Source organism: Oenanthe melanoleuca, chromosome 5 (genome assembly GCF_029582105.1).
Source record: "Oenanthe melanoleuca isolate GR-GAL-2019-014 chromosome 5, OMel1.0, whole genome shotgun sequence".
Lineage (NCBI taxonomy): Eukaryota > Metazoa > Chordata > Aves > Passeriformes > Muscicapidae > Oenanthe > Oenanthe melanoleuca.
The window spans coordinates 27,695,488-27,715,282 of NC_079339.1; the positions used below are offsets into that span (position 1 = coordinate 27,695,488).

General features: G+C 38.0%; 1 protein-coding gene across 1 annotated transcript in view; it reads left to right on the top strand.

Annotated features, from left to right (window-relative positions):
• The window catches only part of MAP3K9 (mitogen-activated protein kinase kinase kinase 9), a 58,362-nt gene that overhangs the window by 18,403 nt on the left and 20,164 nt on the right, over positions 1 to 19,795 (top strand). The window contains exons 3-5 of the mRNA XM_056493649.1: positions 6,858 to 7,038; positions 14,181 to 14,329; positions 17,710 to 17,885. Of these exons, the coding sequence (XP_056349624.1) occupies positions 6,858 to 7,038; positions 14,181 to 14,329; positions 17,710 to 17,885 (506 nt within the window). The remainder of the gene's footprint in view (positions 1 to 6,857; positions 7,039 to 14,180; positions 14,330 to 17,709; positions 17,886 to 19,795) is intronic.

A 19,795-nucleotide genomic window follows, 5' to 3' on the forward strand; every position in this document is an offset into this window, starting at 1 on the left:
AGCAATGCAGTTATTTGCATTGCAACACTATAGCAAAGTTCAAAATATTCCCAAAACAGAATTTCTCAGCAATTTTAAAGTTCCTAATACAGTGGCTAAGAAGTAGAAATGATGCATATTAGATGTGGTTTACCCAATCTCTTAGGGTTTTTTAAAACATAAGTGCAAGTAGATCAAAGGATATACAGCTTTATGCCTCTCAAAGGTTATACATCTTTATTCCCCTATCTTTTATCCTGTTTTGGCATATCTGTGTATCTGCTCTTTCATCTTTCTGGTAGATACATGAGTAGTGAAAACACAGCTGTATAATACCTGGAAATGATGTCTTAGTTGCATTATGGCTTTGGGTGTTTGTCAGTAATGTTCTCTATTGACTTTCAGCTGATTGAATGATGATTAAGGTGAATTGTACAAGAAGCAGTGAGAGATGACCTTCAGCTGCCTTTGAGGGGAACGGGACAGTTTTACTTAAGACTTCTTTTACAGTAGTATCATCTTGGATTGCATTAGCTGTCATACTAATAGAACAATATATTTCTGACAACTTAATTTTAAAGATGTTTAGACCACTGAGATAATCTTGGAATAAGTAAATTGGTTTTCACCAGATCTCTCTCTATCATCTTGTGTATAGGGGAATTTCTGTAATTGAAATAACTTGCTTATACCAGACCACAGAGATTTATGTGGCTTGAGTAAGCACTTAGCACAGATGTGCCTCTAGTCATGACAGGCTCCTGTGGAGGGTAATTCGGACATGTGCTTGGAATCCCCTTCTGTAGAGGCTTTGTCTTTTCTCTGAGTGTTTGGAGCCTGGGAAGACTGCCTTCTGAGATGCTGTTGGTTTCATGTAAGCCAGCTGTCATTGTAATGATCCACAGCAATAGAGGGGAGAGAACAGGAAGGAGAAGACATTCAGCTTTTGAACATGGGAGGCTGTGGCAGGTGTGCATCTGTTGCATGCATGCAAGACAGAATTTCATCTCTATAGAAGTGTTTATTACTTGCCTCCAGGGCAACCTTTCTGTTGTTTTATCTACTCATTTATGGTAGACTTGTAACTTGGCTAGCTGTTAATTTTTGTAACTTCAGTTTGTATTCTTTCAGAATTCATTTGATCCTCTGTTTTGCCACTTGGAATTAACCAGTGGTTTTGGTACTGTACACAACGTCCTTAATAACAAAATTTTGAAGGTGTGGGTGTCAGTATTTTCACTGCAGTGATTTCTCCTTCTGAAAGGTATCTATCTCCAGTGGCTTGTGATGATGAGACAGAACTGAAGATCCAGCTGTAGGAGCTACATGAAGGCTGAAGGATATGGTGGCATTTTAGAAATCTTAACCACGTTGGTTTTTGTATTGCTCTGAATACTAAGTTAGATGTTTTTTCTCTTTCTAGTAAAGCACAATAATTTGGAATTCAGTGGAACAGGAGGAAGAGCTGACTCAGTGTCAGATAACATTGTGTCAGTCTACTCCTTTGATAGTTCTGTTCCTGTGATGTTTGTTTTCAGTACAAATCTTTGTTTGAGCAACAAAAGCATCTAAGTTGGCCATGGCTCTAGAAAAGAAATCCTCATTCTTCTTGAGCCACTGATATACAGGTGTGGCTCATAAAACTGAGAATCAAAACTTTTGAGATCTGTTTTCACTAGGTTCTGGGTGCTTCCACAGGCTTAATGACTTTCAGTTAGGCTGACATTGGAATCTGTGGAAAGCCTGCTAGCTATTAATGTACATATACAGAACTGTGCTAATACTGGGGAAGGTAAATTGGCTTCACCTGTCCTCAAGAAGTTGGTTTCCATTGCTTTCAACTCTGCTAGAAAAGCTGCTAGCTCAAATCATAGACAAGCAGACAAGCATAAAAGGATCCTGGGTACATCTTTAAATGGTACCAGCATTGGCAGAGTTAACACTGTCATCTTTGTATGGGTTGAAACTGGCATGCCATGCAGTATTGCCTTTCCTCTTTGTTACTGCAACTTGTTTTGGCCAGAGCAGAAGCCAAAGCATCACACAGATGGAAGCCTCTATCAAAAAGTATTGAAAATATAACGACGACAAATTAGGAAATTTTTCACAAGAGTCTGATAGGAAAATATTTTAGTGCTTCTTGTAGGGCACCTAAGATTTCTTGAGGAATATGGTGGAAGCTCAGTAAACGTTCAATTTAGAGAAAAAGAATTATCATAACGTTGATAAGAGGAGGCCCAGTATTTAATTTCTACGTTTATATCTCAGCTTTCTAATATGCCTTGATTGATTCTTGCCTTTCAGGACTTACACTCTGCCTGGCTTTCAAGGGATAAATCAGTGGGGTCAAATCAAGGGTCATAATGACTCTTGAAAGTCCATGTGGTAACAAAGTTCTTAGTACACTCTTAGTGATTGAAATTACATATGATTTCGCTGTGTATCTGGATCTGGATGACTGCCTGATCTAAGGAAGGTCTTGTGAAGAGATATGAAGGCAAATTTGATGATACTCATTCTACACTGGGGCGTATGGAGATATTGAAGATCTGTCTTGCTGGACAGAATTTCTGTGAGCTGTAAGTAATGTCTCATTGTCAAATGCTTATTTTCCTGAGGACACGTTCCAAGTCTTTCAGGATTGTATGAAAACATACCTGAGCACTAATGGATTATCACTCCTGTGAGCACACACATCCATGGTACACTTCACTGAAGGTTGCTGACCATTTTAATGTTACTTTAAGCCATTATGCTTTCCTTTGCACTTGCACAGTAAGCGAAGAACATGGTGATTTCCTATATTAAGTTGTTTTTCTGCAGCATTTGGATGGTGAAAGCTATCTGAATGTACTTGTAATACCTGATTTGCTTCACCAGTCCTCTTTGCACACTGCTGGTTGGTTCTTGCCATGCTACTTAAGATGAGCTTTTAGCCTGTGCTACAGAGGAAAAAGAGGAGCAGTAGTACATAGCAGACCTTCATCTACAATTTGGTTGGCTCTATGCGTGCCCACAGGAAGAGATTTCTTGCATGGGCTTTGCTGAAACAGGGAAAAGTGGATCCGCCCCTGACAAGCTGACGCACGTTCTTCATGTTCCTGCTGCTTTGGATCTTGTTTTTCCCTGGTTGCTTGGTCCAGTGTCTTTGCTGCCAAGCTGTTTCTCTTTTGAAGGCTGGGAACATGAAAGATTTTCTGTTAAATTTTTCTGCCTATTTTAAACCTCTGTATCACTTGCAGATCTCTGAAATCAGCAGACAAGAATAAGATTTTCTTCCTTGGTATGTTAGGTGCATTTTGGTGTAAGTGCTCTATATCTGTGCCTGAACTTGTTTTGGTAGTGTAGTAGGTTCATTGTGGCTGGATTCCTGGCACCCACCAAAGCACCTCTGTCACTCTCCTCTGCAACTGCACAGTGGAGAGAAAATATAACAAAGGGTTCGTGAGTTGTGATAAGGACCAGGAGAGAACTCATCAAATAACATTATGGGCAAAAACAGACTCGAATTAGAAATATCAATTGAATTTATTAGTAAAAAAATCAAAACAGGGTAATGAGAAGTAGAAGACCTTAAAAGAAAATACCTTCCCTCTTCGCACCAGCACAGGGAGACAGGGAGTGGGGGTTATGCTCAGTTCGTCACACTTTGTTCCTGCTGCTGCTTAGGGAGAGGAGTCCTACTGTTCCAGCATGAGATTCCTCCCACAGGAGACAGTTCTCCGTGGACTTCTCCAGATGGGCCTATCCCACAGGCAACAACTCCACAAACTGCTGTGGTGTGAGTCACTTCCTGCACTCTTCCCTCATGGGGTGAGTCCTTCAGGCACATCCTGCTTCAACATGGATCCCCCATGCAGTCACAAGTCTTTCCACAAGTCTGCAGGTCCCTGCCAGGAGCCTGTTCCAGTATGAGTGTCTCACGGGGTCACAGGCTCCTCAGGCATCCACCTGCTCTGGCATGGGTCTCCTCCATGTGGTGCAGGTGGATCCTTACATCCATGTGGCCCTCCGGGGACTGCAGAGTAAGCTCAGCTCTGGTGCCTGAAGCACCTCCTCCCCTTCCTTCTGCACTGATGCTTGGTGTCTCCAGAGTTGTTCTCTCACATATTCTCACTTCACTCTTCTCTTGATGCAATTACATCTGCATAGAGAGCATGTTGCTTGTTTGTGTTTCATGTGTCTTGTTTGTTTTGTCGTGGACTAATACAAGTGCAGAAGTAGTACTTGCACAAGAGGACTTGCACTGAGTATTAAGGTGTGATAACTGATTCTAAATAAAATGCAGAAGCAAATGAGACCATGTTGATTAGCATAAACAAAATACATTTGCAGTGTCATAGCAACCTTCCATGTGTTCTCCATAATAGAATGTTTTTTAAGGAGCAGACTAACTCGAATTAATATTTCACCTATTTACAAGTTCTTCATTGAAATTCAGGCAAAAAGAAGAGGGGGAGAACAAGGTTTTTGGTTTGAAAATCTGACAGATGGGCGAGGGAGACTTCTGGCAGATACAAGTGAGCCTGTTGATACTGAATAATACAATGAAGAGAACTGAAACAGATGCTGGGAAGTGATACCATTCTTAAAATTAATTTTTAAAAATTTGAATAGCACAATTGCTATCCCAAGCAGTTATTACAAGGAAATAGAAAAGGAGCCAAGGATGTAACTAAGGAATCAAAGACTTGCAATAAATCCTTCTCTTTTGTTGTTCTTTTCTGTGGTCTTTTGTAATGGTAATTTTTCTTACTACCCTGCATCTGACAAAAGAACAAGTTCTGCATACAAAAGATCTATGTAAGTGCTAATTATTTTGTTAGAACTTAATACAAATCAAGGTAATTAGATTTAAATAACCTCTTACCAGGAAGGTATATACAGCGTATGTATAGCTGTGATATATGATGCTCTGTGCTGCTGTTGAGCTCATTCAGACAGAGTATGATCTGTGAACAATACATTTGTTTGTTCTTCATTGCTATTATGGAGGGAACCAAAAAAAACCCCAAACCCCCTAAACCCATACTTTCTTGTCTCAAAGTTCTTCTTTAACTTGACAACATCACTGTATATCTCTAAATTACTGCATTTAAATTTAAAATTACATTTTGTTATTCAGCCAGTTCTTTAGGCAGAATGGGTACAAGCTAGAAAAAGAAACACTATGTACATTCTAGGAAGCTTTTCTTGCTAACAATTTCTTTTAACACTTCTTCATCTGCTAGAAAGAAGTTAAAAAGATAGACTTATTTAAAGTAGAGGCCCAAAGGAAGGCCCCTTCTGTATCTTGGTTTCTTGTGGTGGTTCTGTTCTGCACTGAAGCAGCTGCTCTAAAAATATGTGTGCTTTTGCCAAAATGAAGAGAACAGTAACTCTAGGCCTCAATCTTTTTTCCCTGTGATTAGGAAAATGGAGCATTTGGTCATGTTAGAAATTTTTCAAAAGAAGCAAGAACCAGGAGTTTAACTTTATACCTTGAGTTGTCCCACAAAAATCTTTGAAGTAGTATTTTGTGAATTCTGAAGCCTTGTAAAAGGGTAACTGATTTTTTTTTTTTTAATTTTCAAAGAGCAATTTCTTTATTATTGAACTAAAAGCAGTGTTTTAACATTGGAAATGTATGTTACTTATAATGCAGACTGAAAATGGTCCTGAAGGTTATTTTATGTAATTTTTGCAGCACATTTGCATTTTATAGATTTTGTTATGATCCACGATTGTTTGATTATGATGGTTATGGGGTTTCTTTTATTTGGTTGAGTTTTTTTTTTGTTTGGTTTGTTTTTTTTGCAGTTGATACATCCATAGAAAAAGAAAAAACCTTGTCATGTTTTCCAAGAACCTCTATCTATACTGTCCGTAATGACATTAAAAACAGAGTAGCCACATGATGGTGTGCAACTGGCTTGGTGATTTTTGATGTGAAATATTTGGAATAATAGTAATGCAAATATTTTTTTTCTTTGTGGTGCTTTACAAAATGGCTTAAAATAATTTCAGAAGCTTATAGTTCCTTTAGTTATGTTAGTGCCCTCATATGCCTCATTGTGTGGTCACTTTGCACTGAGATAAAGAAAGAGGATAGTGAGATGCTGCTAAGGCAGAGTAGATACCTATGGGCTTTGGTTTACACATGGTGGTGTAACAGTACAACTTTCCAACTACAGAGGAATATGTATTTTATCACAGCATTCTTGAATTCTGCCTCAAGGTGTTATTAAAGTTCTTGGGTATGGACTCCTTTGCCACTGACACAGAGCTGAAAAAAGTAGTTTAGTAATGATGGGGGAGGGAGTGTATGGGTGTCTGTATGCATTCTGCAATTGGGCATGTTATTACTGATCAAAAATGTATTTTTTCAGTAGTGACTTAAAAAAATTGCACATAGAGCTTCTATTCCTAACATATTTACATGAAGGGTATATCCAACCTATGTGTGTATCTGGATTTACATAAAAAAGTCCTCTAAGCAGTTCAAGAAAAAGATGCTATTACTGGCTTGCTGAGAGAGGATTAATTAGGAAATGTCTTCCCTTATCTGGATTTCTAGAAGTTACAGTGGTTCACTTCCTCTAAGCAGAGCATTATACAGAGTGACACTCTGCACTATATTAAATAATTATGTTATTACTTCTCTGGAGCTTGGTACTTTGGTTAAATTTGAAGTAATTTGCTAGAGAACTGTTCAGTTGTCAGATGAAAGGATCAGCCTGAAATAACCTGTAATAGGGTATGGGAGGTTTGAATAACGAAAAGCCAGAGGAAAATATTAAAATATGGGGGATCTCCAGGAAAATCTTTTTTGTATAAATACTAGCTTTACTCTGCATACCTTTTATTCCCCCCTCCCCTCCCCCCCCACTTTTCTCCAGTACTGATACTCGAAAAGGTGGAAAATGGAGATCTGAGCAACAAGATGTTGAAGATCACGGATTTCGGCTTGGCCAGGGAATGGCATAAAACTACCAAAATGAGCGCAGCTGGGACATATGCCTGGATGGCTCCTGAGGTCATCCGCTCTTCCATGTTCTCCAAAGGCAGCGATGTTTGGAGGTATTGATTTGGCATTAAGTGATTGGATACTAAAGAGTAACTAGACCTGCCAAGAAGTCTCTTTTATGTGTAAGAATGGTGAACCAAATGTTAAAAATTCAGGTCTCAAAAAACTATATCCACCTTCTTTCCATCTGTCAGGCTCGTCTTAGACTTATTGTTACTGTAGAAAATAAGTGGTGGATCAGCTACTGCATGTCTCTAAATTTTTGTTGTTCTGTAAGTTTTCATTAAGATTATTTTGGGATTTATAATCCAAATCCTCTCTGCTTTATCTAAACCAAATTTTTTGTGTTTATTTGGCTCTCAAATGACATAATTAAAGGCCATAATACAGTCTGTGAAGTACGTTTTTTTTTTTCTGTTTTGCATACAAGATAATTTTGAAATACTTTGTTTTGGTAATAATCTGTCACTAGTATATGTGTACATAAACACACTGTACTAAATTGAATTCCCCTTGGTGTTTCAATCTGAATACTATGTTTTTCTCTTTCATAATAATTTTATTAATTACTTCTACCCTTCTAGTCTTTCACATAGGATAATAGATCTCTTATCTGGCTCCATCCGAGTATGTAATCCATAAGTAACTTGCATGTATATATTATCTTTTTCATTCATAGACTGGAATTTTTATGAATGAGCTAACTTGGTGGGGAAGAGTGTAAGGGCTGGCCCATATACTTCCAGAAATTGAGTTTGAATACCACTGTTAAGTGGATTGGTAAATATAGAATTCAGTAAATAGCTCCAGGACAGCGACTTTTCTGGATGCTGGATGACTTAGAATTAGTGCTGAACATCTGAAACAGATGAAACAAGAGAGAATTTTGTTTTTCTTGTGGAGAAAAAAGCTGTTGAAATGTCAGGGTCTTTGTCTTCATAGAAGTAAGATTCTGTCGCTGGCTACTAATGCTCCTCCACAAGTGACTGCATGTGTAAAACCTGTCAGGATAAAGAAATAGCCCAGCTGGCAGACTTGTCTGGCTGTTATAGCAGCTATTTGGTGTGGGGATTTTCATTTTCCTTGTTCAGTTTTGCTGAATAAATAATGTATTGCCTTGTGAAAAGTCTATGAACTTGTATTTTGCACTCTAATAGTGTGGATAAAATTCTGACTGTGTAATTTTAATGTGGTAGCCTCTGTAGCTAATCTGAGACAAATTGAGCAAGAACCAGGCTTTTATTTGGAATGAAGTCTGGCAGAAATTAAAATGTTACAGCTATGCACCTTTTCTGTGCAAGTGATGATGGTACTGGTTTGTACACAGCTTGTCAACCTCGAACATAAACTTGCTGTTCTCTGAAATAATGCCAGGAAGGGCCTTCAAGGGTAACCTGAGGGAAAGGGAGAAGGGAAAATGGAACAGTTTTCCTGTAATTGTAACTTTACTAACCCAGGCATGCTATGAACAGATCAGTAGATGTTCTGTACCATTTGGATTCATTTAAAAAAAATTAAGGGTTATTGTTATTCAGTCGGTTAGTGATTTTCATGAAGGTAGCACAAGTGCCTCTATACCTGTGCAAAAGTACCAGTTTGGTCATTGATTTAAGGATTGTGAATCACTTTGCAGTGATTAGGGGCTAAATAACTGAAATTATTTGTTCATTTTTCAGAATACTTTATTTCTGCTTCTAAGATTCCTTCATCACTTTCTCTTGGTATAGTTACCAATCTTCCCATGTAAAGAGGTTGAGTTCCTCACAATACTCTTCCCTAAACAGAGAATCACCACCATTAAGAGAACTTACATGCTGTCTCTGAATAAGCCTTTTCTTTCTGGTGGCTAAAACTTCTAGTTAAACAAGCTGGAAAGAACATGTATACAGAGGACAAATGCTTGGCAGTGCAATCACTACTAGTGTGTCAATTATTGTAAGCCCTAGATTTTACAAAAGCGGTCATGCACTTGTGTAATAAATCCTGTCCCCACCCGAGGATGCAACCTGAAATTCTTAACAGGATGAACTTTTATATCCTATTACACTTGCCCCTCCTCTTGTCCAGTTCAACCAGTTGGTTAATCACTGGAGACATAGTGGGTTTTTTTTTTTGCCTGACAACCTTCCAGTTAGTCTATGCAGCATCAACAGAATTGTCTCTAACATTCACAAACCCTTTTATTTCAACACCTTTTCTTTAAAGCTTATTAGAATAATACTGCTGGCTGAACTGTTGCCCAGCCTTTGAAGAAGAATCTTGTTCTGCTTGTGTCCTCACTGCACAAACAGGTGAAGAAGATGCTGAGGAAGATGCACGCTAGGACTGAAATTTCCTGAGTCAGTCTTATCATAACTAGCTACTTCATCTTTTCAAAAAGAGTGAGGAATGGCCATACATGGTATCTATCACCAGGGTCTGGGCCTTTGTGAAGCTTGTTCATAATACCAGTACTTAGTAAATCTTGCTGGTGAAAACTTGTTGCTCTGGATTTTGCTGTGCTGTACCTACCAGCTCTCTAGATACACAGTAGAAGCCTTGTGCTTATATTGCACAGAGGACAATGAAACTACAGTTTTATTTAAATAAGTCCATTCCTGTAATCTGTGCTTATATTTGCTTCGGATTTACAGGGGTAAAGTGGAAGCATGGATATTGCAGCTCATCTAGTACTGTATGCTAATGTTAATAGGCATATAAATAAAACTTTCCTGTCATTTGTCTGTTTAAATATATTTCTTGTTTGCTGCACACTTCATTTTTTGCTTGTGCTGCTTAAAAAACAGTCATATTGTCAGTAAGACTGGTATGTGGAATATAAAGGCACCATATAACCTTAATCTGAGTTCTCTATATTCTTCAATTTAGATGTTTTTAAGCTATATCTACTCTGAGACCAGTGAAATAATTGAGAATTTAATTTCCATTTAGGAATGGAATACCAACTCTAGCTAAAACCATCAAATTAGCATATTTGGAAATTTCAGGCATTCAGTGCTGGGTGTAGAAAGTTCAGTCATTAGAATATTTTGTTTTGAGCAGGTGTTGGTTAAGCATTTCCATCAACAACTGACCACTTGTAGGCTTCTCTAGTTTTCTGTGTGCAGTGTAGCACTGTCAAGACTTCAGTACTTGGCAGATAAGTGCTGACTAGCAGTATTAAGAGAAACTCATCTGGGAGAAGGACATGCTACTGATTGTTGTGAAATGGGCAGGAAGGGTCATCTCTAGAACTGTCAGTTCATTAACATGCAAAATGCCAGCTGTTAATAGCCATAAAAATGTAAGGAAGTTTGGGATTTTTTTTTTCCTTAATGAAAATCATGTTCTAGTTTGTGTTGGAACTGGGGCTAGTTTCTTTGCTGGGTTTCTAATTCCTTCCCCATGGGTAGTGTTGAACCTGGGGAAATGGATAAGAGAAGCCTATAGTACAAATGCAATGGAACAGTACCAGTGAGAAAAAATTACTTGTTTTTCAAAAGTTCACAGACTAACAAGGGAGGTGGCAAAATCACATGTGAAATCCTGCAGACCTCCAGCCTCCTTTACCCTGAAAATCCAGCGAGTAGGATTGAACCTGATGTTAAATGGCTTAAGGGATTACTGGATCACTGAAAGATGGTTAATTATTCACACAAGTGTCAGTTGACTTGGGTGCATGGGTTGTGTCACATGGTTCATTTCGTAATTAAAGTCCAAAAATTACTACTAGGTGCTGGAAAAATAAATGAGCTTGATCACTTTTTCTTTCTCCCCACTGAGAATGAGTAGAGGCCCTTGTTTCTTTCTTTCTATGCCTTTTTTTTGTGTAAGTCTTCTGATCTGTCTTTTTCCTTTGTACTTTCCAATCTTCTGCTTGGGAGTTAATAGGAAAGCACTCTGTTCAGCACCTCTCTTGGTGTTTATTCACTTGGGATTATTGTTTCAGTGCCACAAAGCAGTATTCCCCAGTTGTGTGAAAGCAGTATTTTCAGTAATGAACTATAAGTATAGTGGCATTGGATTTTGTCAGAAGCAAAGTGACCTTTTCTACAATATACACTTCTAGTGTCACATTAGAAGAAACACCAATCTATTTCTTTTTCCTTTTAAAATTACTCTGCAGAAGAAGTGCTTTGAGCACATCACAGCAGTAGTGCTTTATCCAATACTAGTGTTAAATTAATAATACAGCACTTTGCTGTAAGATTTTACTACCTTTTACTATCAACAGTCATATCCAAACTGAAAAGTAACATGAATGGTCAATCAGATCTAGACATTCCAAATATACATTCAGTTCAGTTTTCATTTTCTTTGAGTGTTTTATAAATCCTAGAAGGACAAAAAGAAAATGGGAACTCCTTAGACTCTAGAGGCTTTTTTTTCAAATAATGCTCTTGAGGCAGTAAGAAATAATAAATTATAATATCAAGAGTATGAATTACATCAGAAAAAAAGCAAAAGATCATGTAGGTCAAAAAATATATTCTGCTTAAAGTAAAATACCTGAGTTTGCAGCAAATGTTGGATCTTTAGTGACTAAAATCCTTTATCTAAGTAAGAAAAGTACTGTTAATGGTATCCAGCTAAGGTAGCAGCAGTTACAGTGAATGTTAAAGGTGTGATGGGGTGGAAGGGAGATTGCAAGAGTACAGTTTGTTATAATGTACTTCCAAATGGATAGGGAAACTGTTGCTTTGAAACACAAAAAGCTTAATATTTTAGCTTCAGACTCTTTCATGGAGCAGCTATTTAAGGAGCTCGTGGGAAGAGAAGCAGTTTTTCATTTGGTCTTCAGGTGTCCTTAGGACAACTTCAAGTTTGTACAGTATGAAATGGTCCAAATATATGTGTACTTAGATTTTATTGCTTTGCAAGCACAATTCAGAAAAATTAGTCTATTACAGTAGTGTTTGATCTCAAGATTATTGACAATATTGGGGATTTTGTGTAAAAACAACAAAAGGGGAAGATGCAACATGGATATCTTTTAAGGACACTGTTAAAGCTCTGAGTGAATGTATGGGAAATCCTTTAAAAGAATGAAGAAGGCAGAGAAGCAAAGCCTACTGAAAGACATCTTTTTAAAAGCTCAGTCTGTATCCAAATGAGAAAAAATATGCATTGACTTGAGCTCTGTCAAGTTGAACATAAAACAAAGAAGATAAAAGAGAGAGTCCTTAAAGCATAAAACCAAATCCCTTGCTTTCAAATGCAGCACAGGTGAGAACCCTGCAGGAAAACATAGCAGCCCAGAGGTGAGCAAAATGTGGGAGTGCAAAGAAAATAAGGCTATACCAGAATAAAACCTCAGTGACTTGTGTCTGCCAGAATAGAGCAAAGAAGCATTTTAAGCTGAACATTTTTCTTTAAGGGAGTCAAGCCTGGAAGACATATCTTACTGAAGTAAAATTCACAGAAGTGTTAAAACTGACTGATAAAATGAGCAGTAACAATTCCCAGATTTACAGTAACACCCAAGATTTCTTCAAGAACATGAGAATCAGCTGACTACACAGCACAGCTGTTAAATCTATTGCTAAAGCTGGTGTAGTACCAGAGAAATGGAAGGCAGCAGACATGGTGGCAGGTCTTAAAAGAGCTTCCTGAGGATTAGCAAGTATGATCTTGAGTTCTTCTCAATGGTAGAAACAGCACTAAGGAGCAGGGAGCTGGGGACATGTGAGCATATCTGGGGAAGAGTCAGCTTTTGTAGAAGAAAATGTAATACCTTGTGAAATGTGAAAATGCTTGAAGGTGATACTGAATATGTGGTCAAGTGGTGAGATTGCTTATACTATATGCTTCATAAAGACTTTAAACAAAACCCTTCATCATAAGCTTTTTAAATAAAGTAAATTAATGTGGGAAAAAAGGGCAAGTCTTTTTCCCCTCATTTAATCAATTCTTAATTACTAAGGGAATAATTCAATTTTCTTGGTGGAGAATTCTGTGTTCAACACAATCATAAGTGATTTGGAAGAAACAATAAATGGTTAGGTAGCATGGTGGATGATACCAAGTTATTCAGGATAAGAAAAATTCATCTACTGCAGAGAAATGAGGAAACATTTTACTATAAAGAATGATACAATAGATGGTAATAGTAATAAATACAGAGTAGTACCCATGAGTGAATTTCATATATACAATTTATGGGCTTTAAATTTTACTACTGTGATTCAGTAAAAACATATTGGAGCTACTATGAATAACTTAGCTTATTTTGTAAAGAGAGAGAAAGGCAACTGGAAATGAAAATTTAATATGAAAGAAAACACGCAGTACTATTTGTGCCTCTCCCCATATCCTTAAAACTTCGTGATTTTGCTTATTCCAACAGAAGATGTCAAGGTCAATGAAAGATACAAAATGGCTTCTGTTCAGGATAGTAACTCGATTAGGATTTAGCTAGATTAGGATTTGGGGGTCTGGAAAGATGATGATTTAGGCAGGATGTATGGGAACCTGTATAATCATGGACAGCATGGAAGGAGCTAATAGGGAACATTTGTTTACTCTTTGTTGGGAAGTGAATGAAATTACCAAGTGACAAGCTCAAAACACATATATGGAAGTATTTTTTGACAATGCATCATTAAATTTGTGGAGTTCACTACCACAGAGTATAATAGATGGTAAATGGGTTCAGAAGAGAGTAAGAGATCAATGGAAGAAAAAACTGTCAATTCACCAAGTATGAAGAAGCAGTTTTTGTTTCAGGCTTCCTAGAAGCAGAAAACATATTCTGTGGTTATATTTTTCATCATATACTTTGGGAGAGAACAGTCCTGGAATTATTTCATAAGCTTCATATGTAGTATTTTGTAGAATATCTTAGGATGACAACTTAATTCTGAAGAAGTATTTTTTACTTATTTTTAAAAATCACAAGCCACCAAACAAGCCTTCTTCATATTTTTGGGTGTTTTGAGAGTTCTGGTTTGAAACTAAATTACAAGATTTATGGTGTTCAGATTTTTCCCAGTTTCAGAAAGAAAATTATTTATGTCTAAAAGGTGAAAATGTCATCTTGTTTCAGATTTATTTGAAAAAGCAGATAAAATAAGGCAGATCACCAGCTTGGCATTCATGATAAGCTTGTCAAGCAAACTGCAAATTCTTTAGTATACCAAGTTCAGGTACCTTGTTGCTTAACAAAGACTGTGTTAAAGTCAAACACCTATTCTCCTTTTTGTTTCCTTCCCAATAGTTATGGTGTGCTGCTTTGGGAACTGCTAACAGGAGAAGTGCCATTCAGAGGAATTGATGGTCTTGCAGTAGCATATGGTGTTGCTATGAATAAGCTTGCCCTTCCAATCCCTTCCACGTGTCCTGAACCTTTTGCCAAACTCATGGAAGGTAAGCCAGCTGTGGTGTGAGTGTGGTTTGTGCTGCTTCTAGAGTGCTGTTGAGTGTGGCTTCTTTGTGTTGGTTTTGTTACCTAAGAGCACAGATTTCTCCAGTGGCTTTATTCAGTGGTGCAGGTTATTGTGGGAGCCAGGCCTGGCTGTTAGAATGCTGTGACAGTCGGTCTGCTAAAAGAATAATGAAAGATATTTTTTATCAACTGGCTTTATTGGAAAAGGGGGCTATTGCTGTCATCACTTAACTTGTTTTCTAGTAGTGAGGACTCACCAACACCACTATTTTGACTCACATACTTCGTTTGAAGTCTTTAACTTGTTTTGAAATTCACAGCTCAACCATCTTGCTAGTAGTGTCAGATTGGTTGGAAATGAAACTTTATCCTACTGACATTTCAGGGAGATGGTTTAAATGTGGCTTTGACATTCTAAAACAACCCATATTTGCAGTCCGAATTATGTGATTTTCTGCTTTGTCTGTGGAGGTATTTCATGCCTAAGGTGGGCTACAGAGAGATGAAAGAGGTAGAGGAGTTAGTCATAAAAGCTGCTGTAGTTATTAAAAAAGATTGTGTGAGGGAATTTTCAGTTTTATAACCTGGTCTGCTGGCCATTGAAACTACTTTAATGTCTCCTGAGCTTCAGCTTTTCCTCCCTCCCTTTCTCCCTCCCTCTCTCTTGCCCTCTATCTTCTTTACTTTCAGTATTTTTGTCAGTGTCCCTATTCCCAAGGCTTTCTAGGTGTTTTTATGTAAAACATTTTTATACCTATCTGACAGAAAGGAAAACAAAGTTAAAGAGAAATCAAACTTGGTTTGATGTCTTGGTGAACAAAGAATCAATCTCAACATGGAACTGATACACTGTGGCCTCTGGTGGTGCTTTTAGCCTCAGGAAAAGAATATAAATCATGAAGCAAATATTTCTGATGGAATTTTGGAATACTTTTGGAATACTTTTTCTCTGACCTTTTCTTTAGCCTACAGGCTTCAGTTAATTTAACATAAAAAATTTCATGTATGTTCTGCTAAAAAAGAAATACCATTCTGGATAGTAAACAATAGAGTTGCAGGTAGAGTAGCTTGGAGGCAGTGTAAAGTGAGAAACTGCATCTGAAAGAGTTGATGGAGCTACCAGCTCAGTGTTGTGCCAGGTAGTTTATTTTGACATGCTTTCCTGGATTTCTTGACTATAAGTGAGGATTTAAAAATAATGCCCTCTATTGGGAAAGTTAGGTAGAGGCACATGGCCAGTGCCTGAACCCAGCAGCACAGGGGTGAGCACCCACGTGGCTTTGGAACACTTGGCTTCTCCCTGTGCAGGGTGAAGAGCAGAACAAAAAAAAATCTAATTACTTTCTGCCCCTTCACCAAAGCTGTTTTTCAAACAGGCTGTTTCCCATCTCGGGTGAACTCTTCTTCCTCTAATGCTGCATTTACTTTTGAATTACTGCCATGGTGGTCCCCACTGGGACAACAAAGCTGAACTTTCGATCTTCACAGAAAAGAGTTATATGTTACAACTGTCCTCATTAGTGCAAATAATGGCTGATCTAGGCCTGGGAAAATAAAAGCCACGGGCCACCTGCTAGTTATCCTGTTCACTCATTCATGCATTTAGCTGGCTGCAGCATTTTGTTTTACTTTGGGTCATGTTTGCTTTGCCATGCTTAAAACCTGAGGTAAAGAGACAGGGATTATGGCACTGACAATCCAGCTGTAACACCCATTGCTACTAATTGGCCAGCAGCAGGGGATCGCCAGAGCACTCTTTAACATCCTCAGTTCTCTATTTTGATAAAAGAAGCAAATTAAAAGCTATAAACACAAATGAATTCCAGTATGGAACCTGTTGGTACCCATATGTTTGAAAACAGAACTCCCAAATGCAAAATCTCAGTAATGCTAAAATCAAAGGAAAGAACTGCAGAACCAAACCTTATCTGGTGCACAGGTTTTGTGAAGTGATTTTTATTTTTAATTTGCAGCTGTCTCGTGGTGTACTTCAGTCCACAAAACTGATCAATTAACATCTTTTAGGACATCACCTAATATTTTTAAGAATCAAGGTCTAGAAAACTTTTGGAACATTTTTATAACTCTTGTCTTGTGCTGCAGTCATGTGTGTCTTAAGTCCAGTGGCCATGTGGAGCAATGCTGTATGATGAGAGAGATCCACGTGTTAGTTACTTCCATTCATGCAGAAAAGCTGTATTCCTTACAAATACATGTGAATGTGAAGTTTTTCTGTTTGGTTGCTCTGGAATTTTGGCATGCAGGCATCTAGCAGTACTAGAAAGAATAAGGGCACTTATTGAACAGAACCTGTAAGTGCTGGTGCAGGACAACATAGAATGAGAAGGTGATTTTTTTTTTTTCTGCTGGAGTAGAAATGAGCGGGAAGGAAGAAAGGACTGAATGAGTGCAAATTTCCTATTCAAAAGTGTTGTCAGGTCAAATGTTTTGATGGTTTGGGGGATTGCTTGTAGCTTGAGGGTTTACTTTATACTAGTTTCTGTTTTCTGTGTTCAATTCCCATCACTGTAAAACATTGCCTTTTGTACTGTTGCTCATTGAGTTGCCTTATATGGTAAGATGGCTACCTTCAGTTCTGTGTTTTTAGAGCTCTGTAATTGGCTGAATAATTGCATTAGATTGTAAATGAAAAAAGCTTATCTGTGGTTTCTCCTAAAAGCAAAAGAAAATTGTCTGATTAATTTTCTCTCAAATAATCAAAAATGACCTATGAAAATAGGACAACTCCAAATGCATGATTTGATGTAATTGTTTACTTGAATCTCTTATTGTCACACTAGTTAGGCCCAGTTTGCTTTGCAGAAGAGGTTTTCCATTCAGAAAAAAGGATTCATAATGACTCAGCTTAGTATTAGAGTTTGGCATCAGGAAAAACCCTGATAGATATCCTCCTGCAGTATGGCTGTTAACTCTGCAATGCAACTATTGTAAAAGAAGTATTTGTGAGAGCCTTGCATAGTGTTTCTACTCTGTGAACACATACATGCATTGTAAAGCAAAATATTTAAGGATATTATTTGTTATATTTTAAAAATGCTTTAAGGTGTAACCTTCTGTAAATTAATAAATCTATGTTTTACTTGATATATTATTAATAGAAACTAGAGACTTAGGTAGTTAATTAGTTCAAGATTTTAAGTGCTACTGGATATTGTACAGCGTGAAAGCATGACTTCCATACTTGACAATATTCAGTGCAAGTGGGCAGTGGGAGAGCTGGGGTAACACAGGTAGTGTGTTTGCCACTCTTAGCCACTGGGGATCAGTAAAGTACTACCCATCCTCTCAGACCTCCATACTTAGAGGTGCTTGACAGTTGCTTGTCTTTATTCTCTTCTAGATTGCTGGAACCCTGACCCACACTCACGACCTTCCTTTGCCACTATCCTAGACCATCTTACTGCCATAGAAGAGTCTGGTTTTTTTGAAATGCCCAAAGATTCCTTCCACTCCCTGCAGGAAGACTGGAAACAAGAGATCCAAGAGATGTTTGATCAGCTCAGAGCCAAAGAAAAGGTAAATAGAGAGCAATGCTCCCTGCTTGTTCTCTCTGGATTGTAGTTTTCCTATTTCATAGTTCAAACAGGGATCACTGTTTCGTGCATCCCATAGCTAATTTTGTTTGTGCTTTACTGAAGCTTGTATTAAGTCCCTGAATAAATGGCAGGTTATGATGCACACAAGGGTAGAATAATGAGAAAAATAAATATCCACATCTTGAGCTGCTACTCTTTCTAATATCGTAGTGAGCTTCCATTGTACTCTGAGCTAATTGCTGTGATGGGTTGACTGTTTATTGCATTTGATAACTGTTTCACTATTAGCATCTTAATTGAGAAACCTAATGAAAACTATTAACAGGAGATGTAGGGGGTAGTTTCAGCATATATATACTCTAGTTAACATTGCAGCTTTGGTTCTGCTGAATTGTTTTCAAGGTTTTGAGCACAACCAAAATGCATAGACTATAATAAACATGAGTGCTACCAGGGGAGAGTGTCCAGTAACTGCTGTAACTGAAGTCCATCTGGGCAAATAGCAGGAAATAAAAATGCTAGCAGGAATAACTGGAATGGTGACCATCAGCCTCAAAGAGGAGCCATTAAAAAGCTGAAGTTTTCTTAAAGCATGCTTGCAAAAAACACAGCTTGCTGCATCTAATTTAAGGTCCTTACAGAGACTGTCTTTAGTTGCTGGTAAGTGAAACTGCAGCAGAACCAAAATCACTAGAGTAATAATATATTTGTAAGTTCACTGTCTATTGCCTGAAAGTAAACTCATAAAAAACAGCTGTCTTGATATGGCCTCAGAGGTTAGGAGGCAGAGAGAAGGAAAATAAGACTTTGGATCAGAGGAAAGAAATCAGCTTCTACAAGAATGCTTAAAACATTTCTATTCACCTATTTTAGTAACTTTTGGGAAAAATAAATTAGCAGATAGGCATTTCCTTGCTACTGTTGTCCTATGGCATAGCTGTGTTGGAACAGTTTTTGAAAACCAAAAACTTCAAAAGCCAAACAGCTAAACAGTACTGTGTTCCTCTTTAGCAATGGAGAAATAATTTTATATGCTGTTCACTTATTGAATAAAGTGTATCAAGTCTCCCTGGTGATGAGCCAGCTAACAATGCCATTATTAAAAACATCTAAACTAAAATCTATCTGATTATCTACCTGACATTTAACTTGAGTTCTTCATTTTTTGCCTTCTGCACTGGAATTTGCCATATGGAGAGAATTATTCTAAGTGCTGAATTCTTTTATCCTTGTGGTGAGAGGAGAGGAGCGCAGTGGGATTTGGGGATTTCAAGGACAGTTTCAGTTAATTCATTTTGTCATCAAGGGGTAGATGGAAAGATTTGCCTTATGTGCTTTTGCTAGGACCGTTTAGAGATGGCTTTTGACTATCCCCAAAGAGGGAGACTCCACAACCTCTCCGTGCTAGTGCTCAGTAATGCAGTAAAAAAGTGTTCAGAGAGTGTCCCCTGTATTTCAGTGTGTGCCTATTGTGTCTTGTTCTGTCAGTGGGCACTGCTGAAGAGAGCCTGGCTTTAACTTTTTTCCACCCTTTCCTCAAGTTTTTATACACGCTGGTAAGATCCCCCTTCACCCCACCCAAACCTTCTCTGTGCTAGGTTGAACAGACTCATCTCTGTCAGCCCTTTTTCATAGGAGAGGTGCTCCATTTTCTTGATCACCTTCATGGTTCTTCATTGGACTCACTCTGGTATGTGGATGTATGTGTACTGGAGAGCCCAGAATTTGACACAGGATTTCAGGTGTGGCCTCACAAGTGGTTATGTCTGAATTTTAATACTGGTACAAGGGGCTTTGAATGGCAAGCATTGAAGTCCTTGAGGATTGTTTTTGGCTCTCAGCTGAGCCTTTAACCAGTGGTGTTTGCAGTTCTGTGAGTGCAAGCCATTG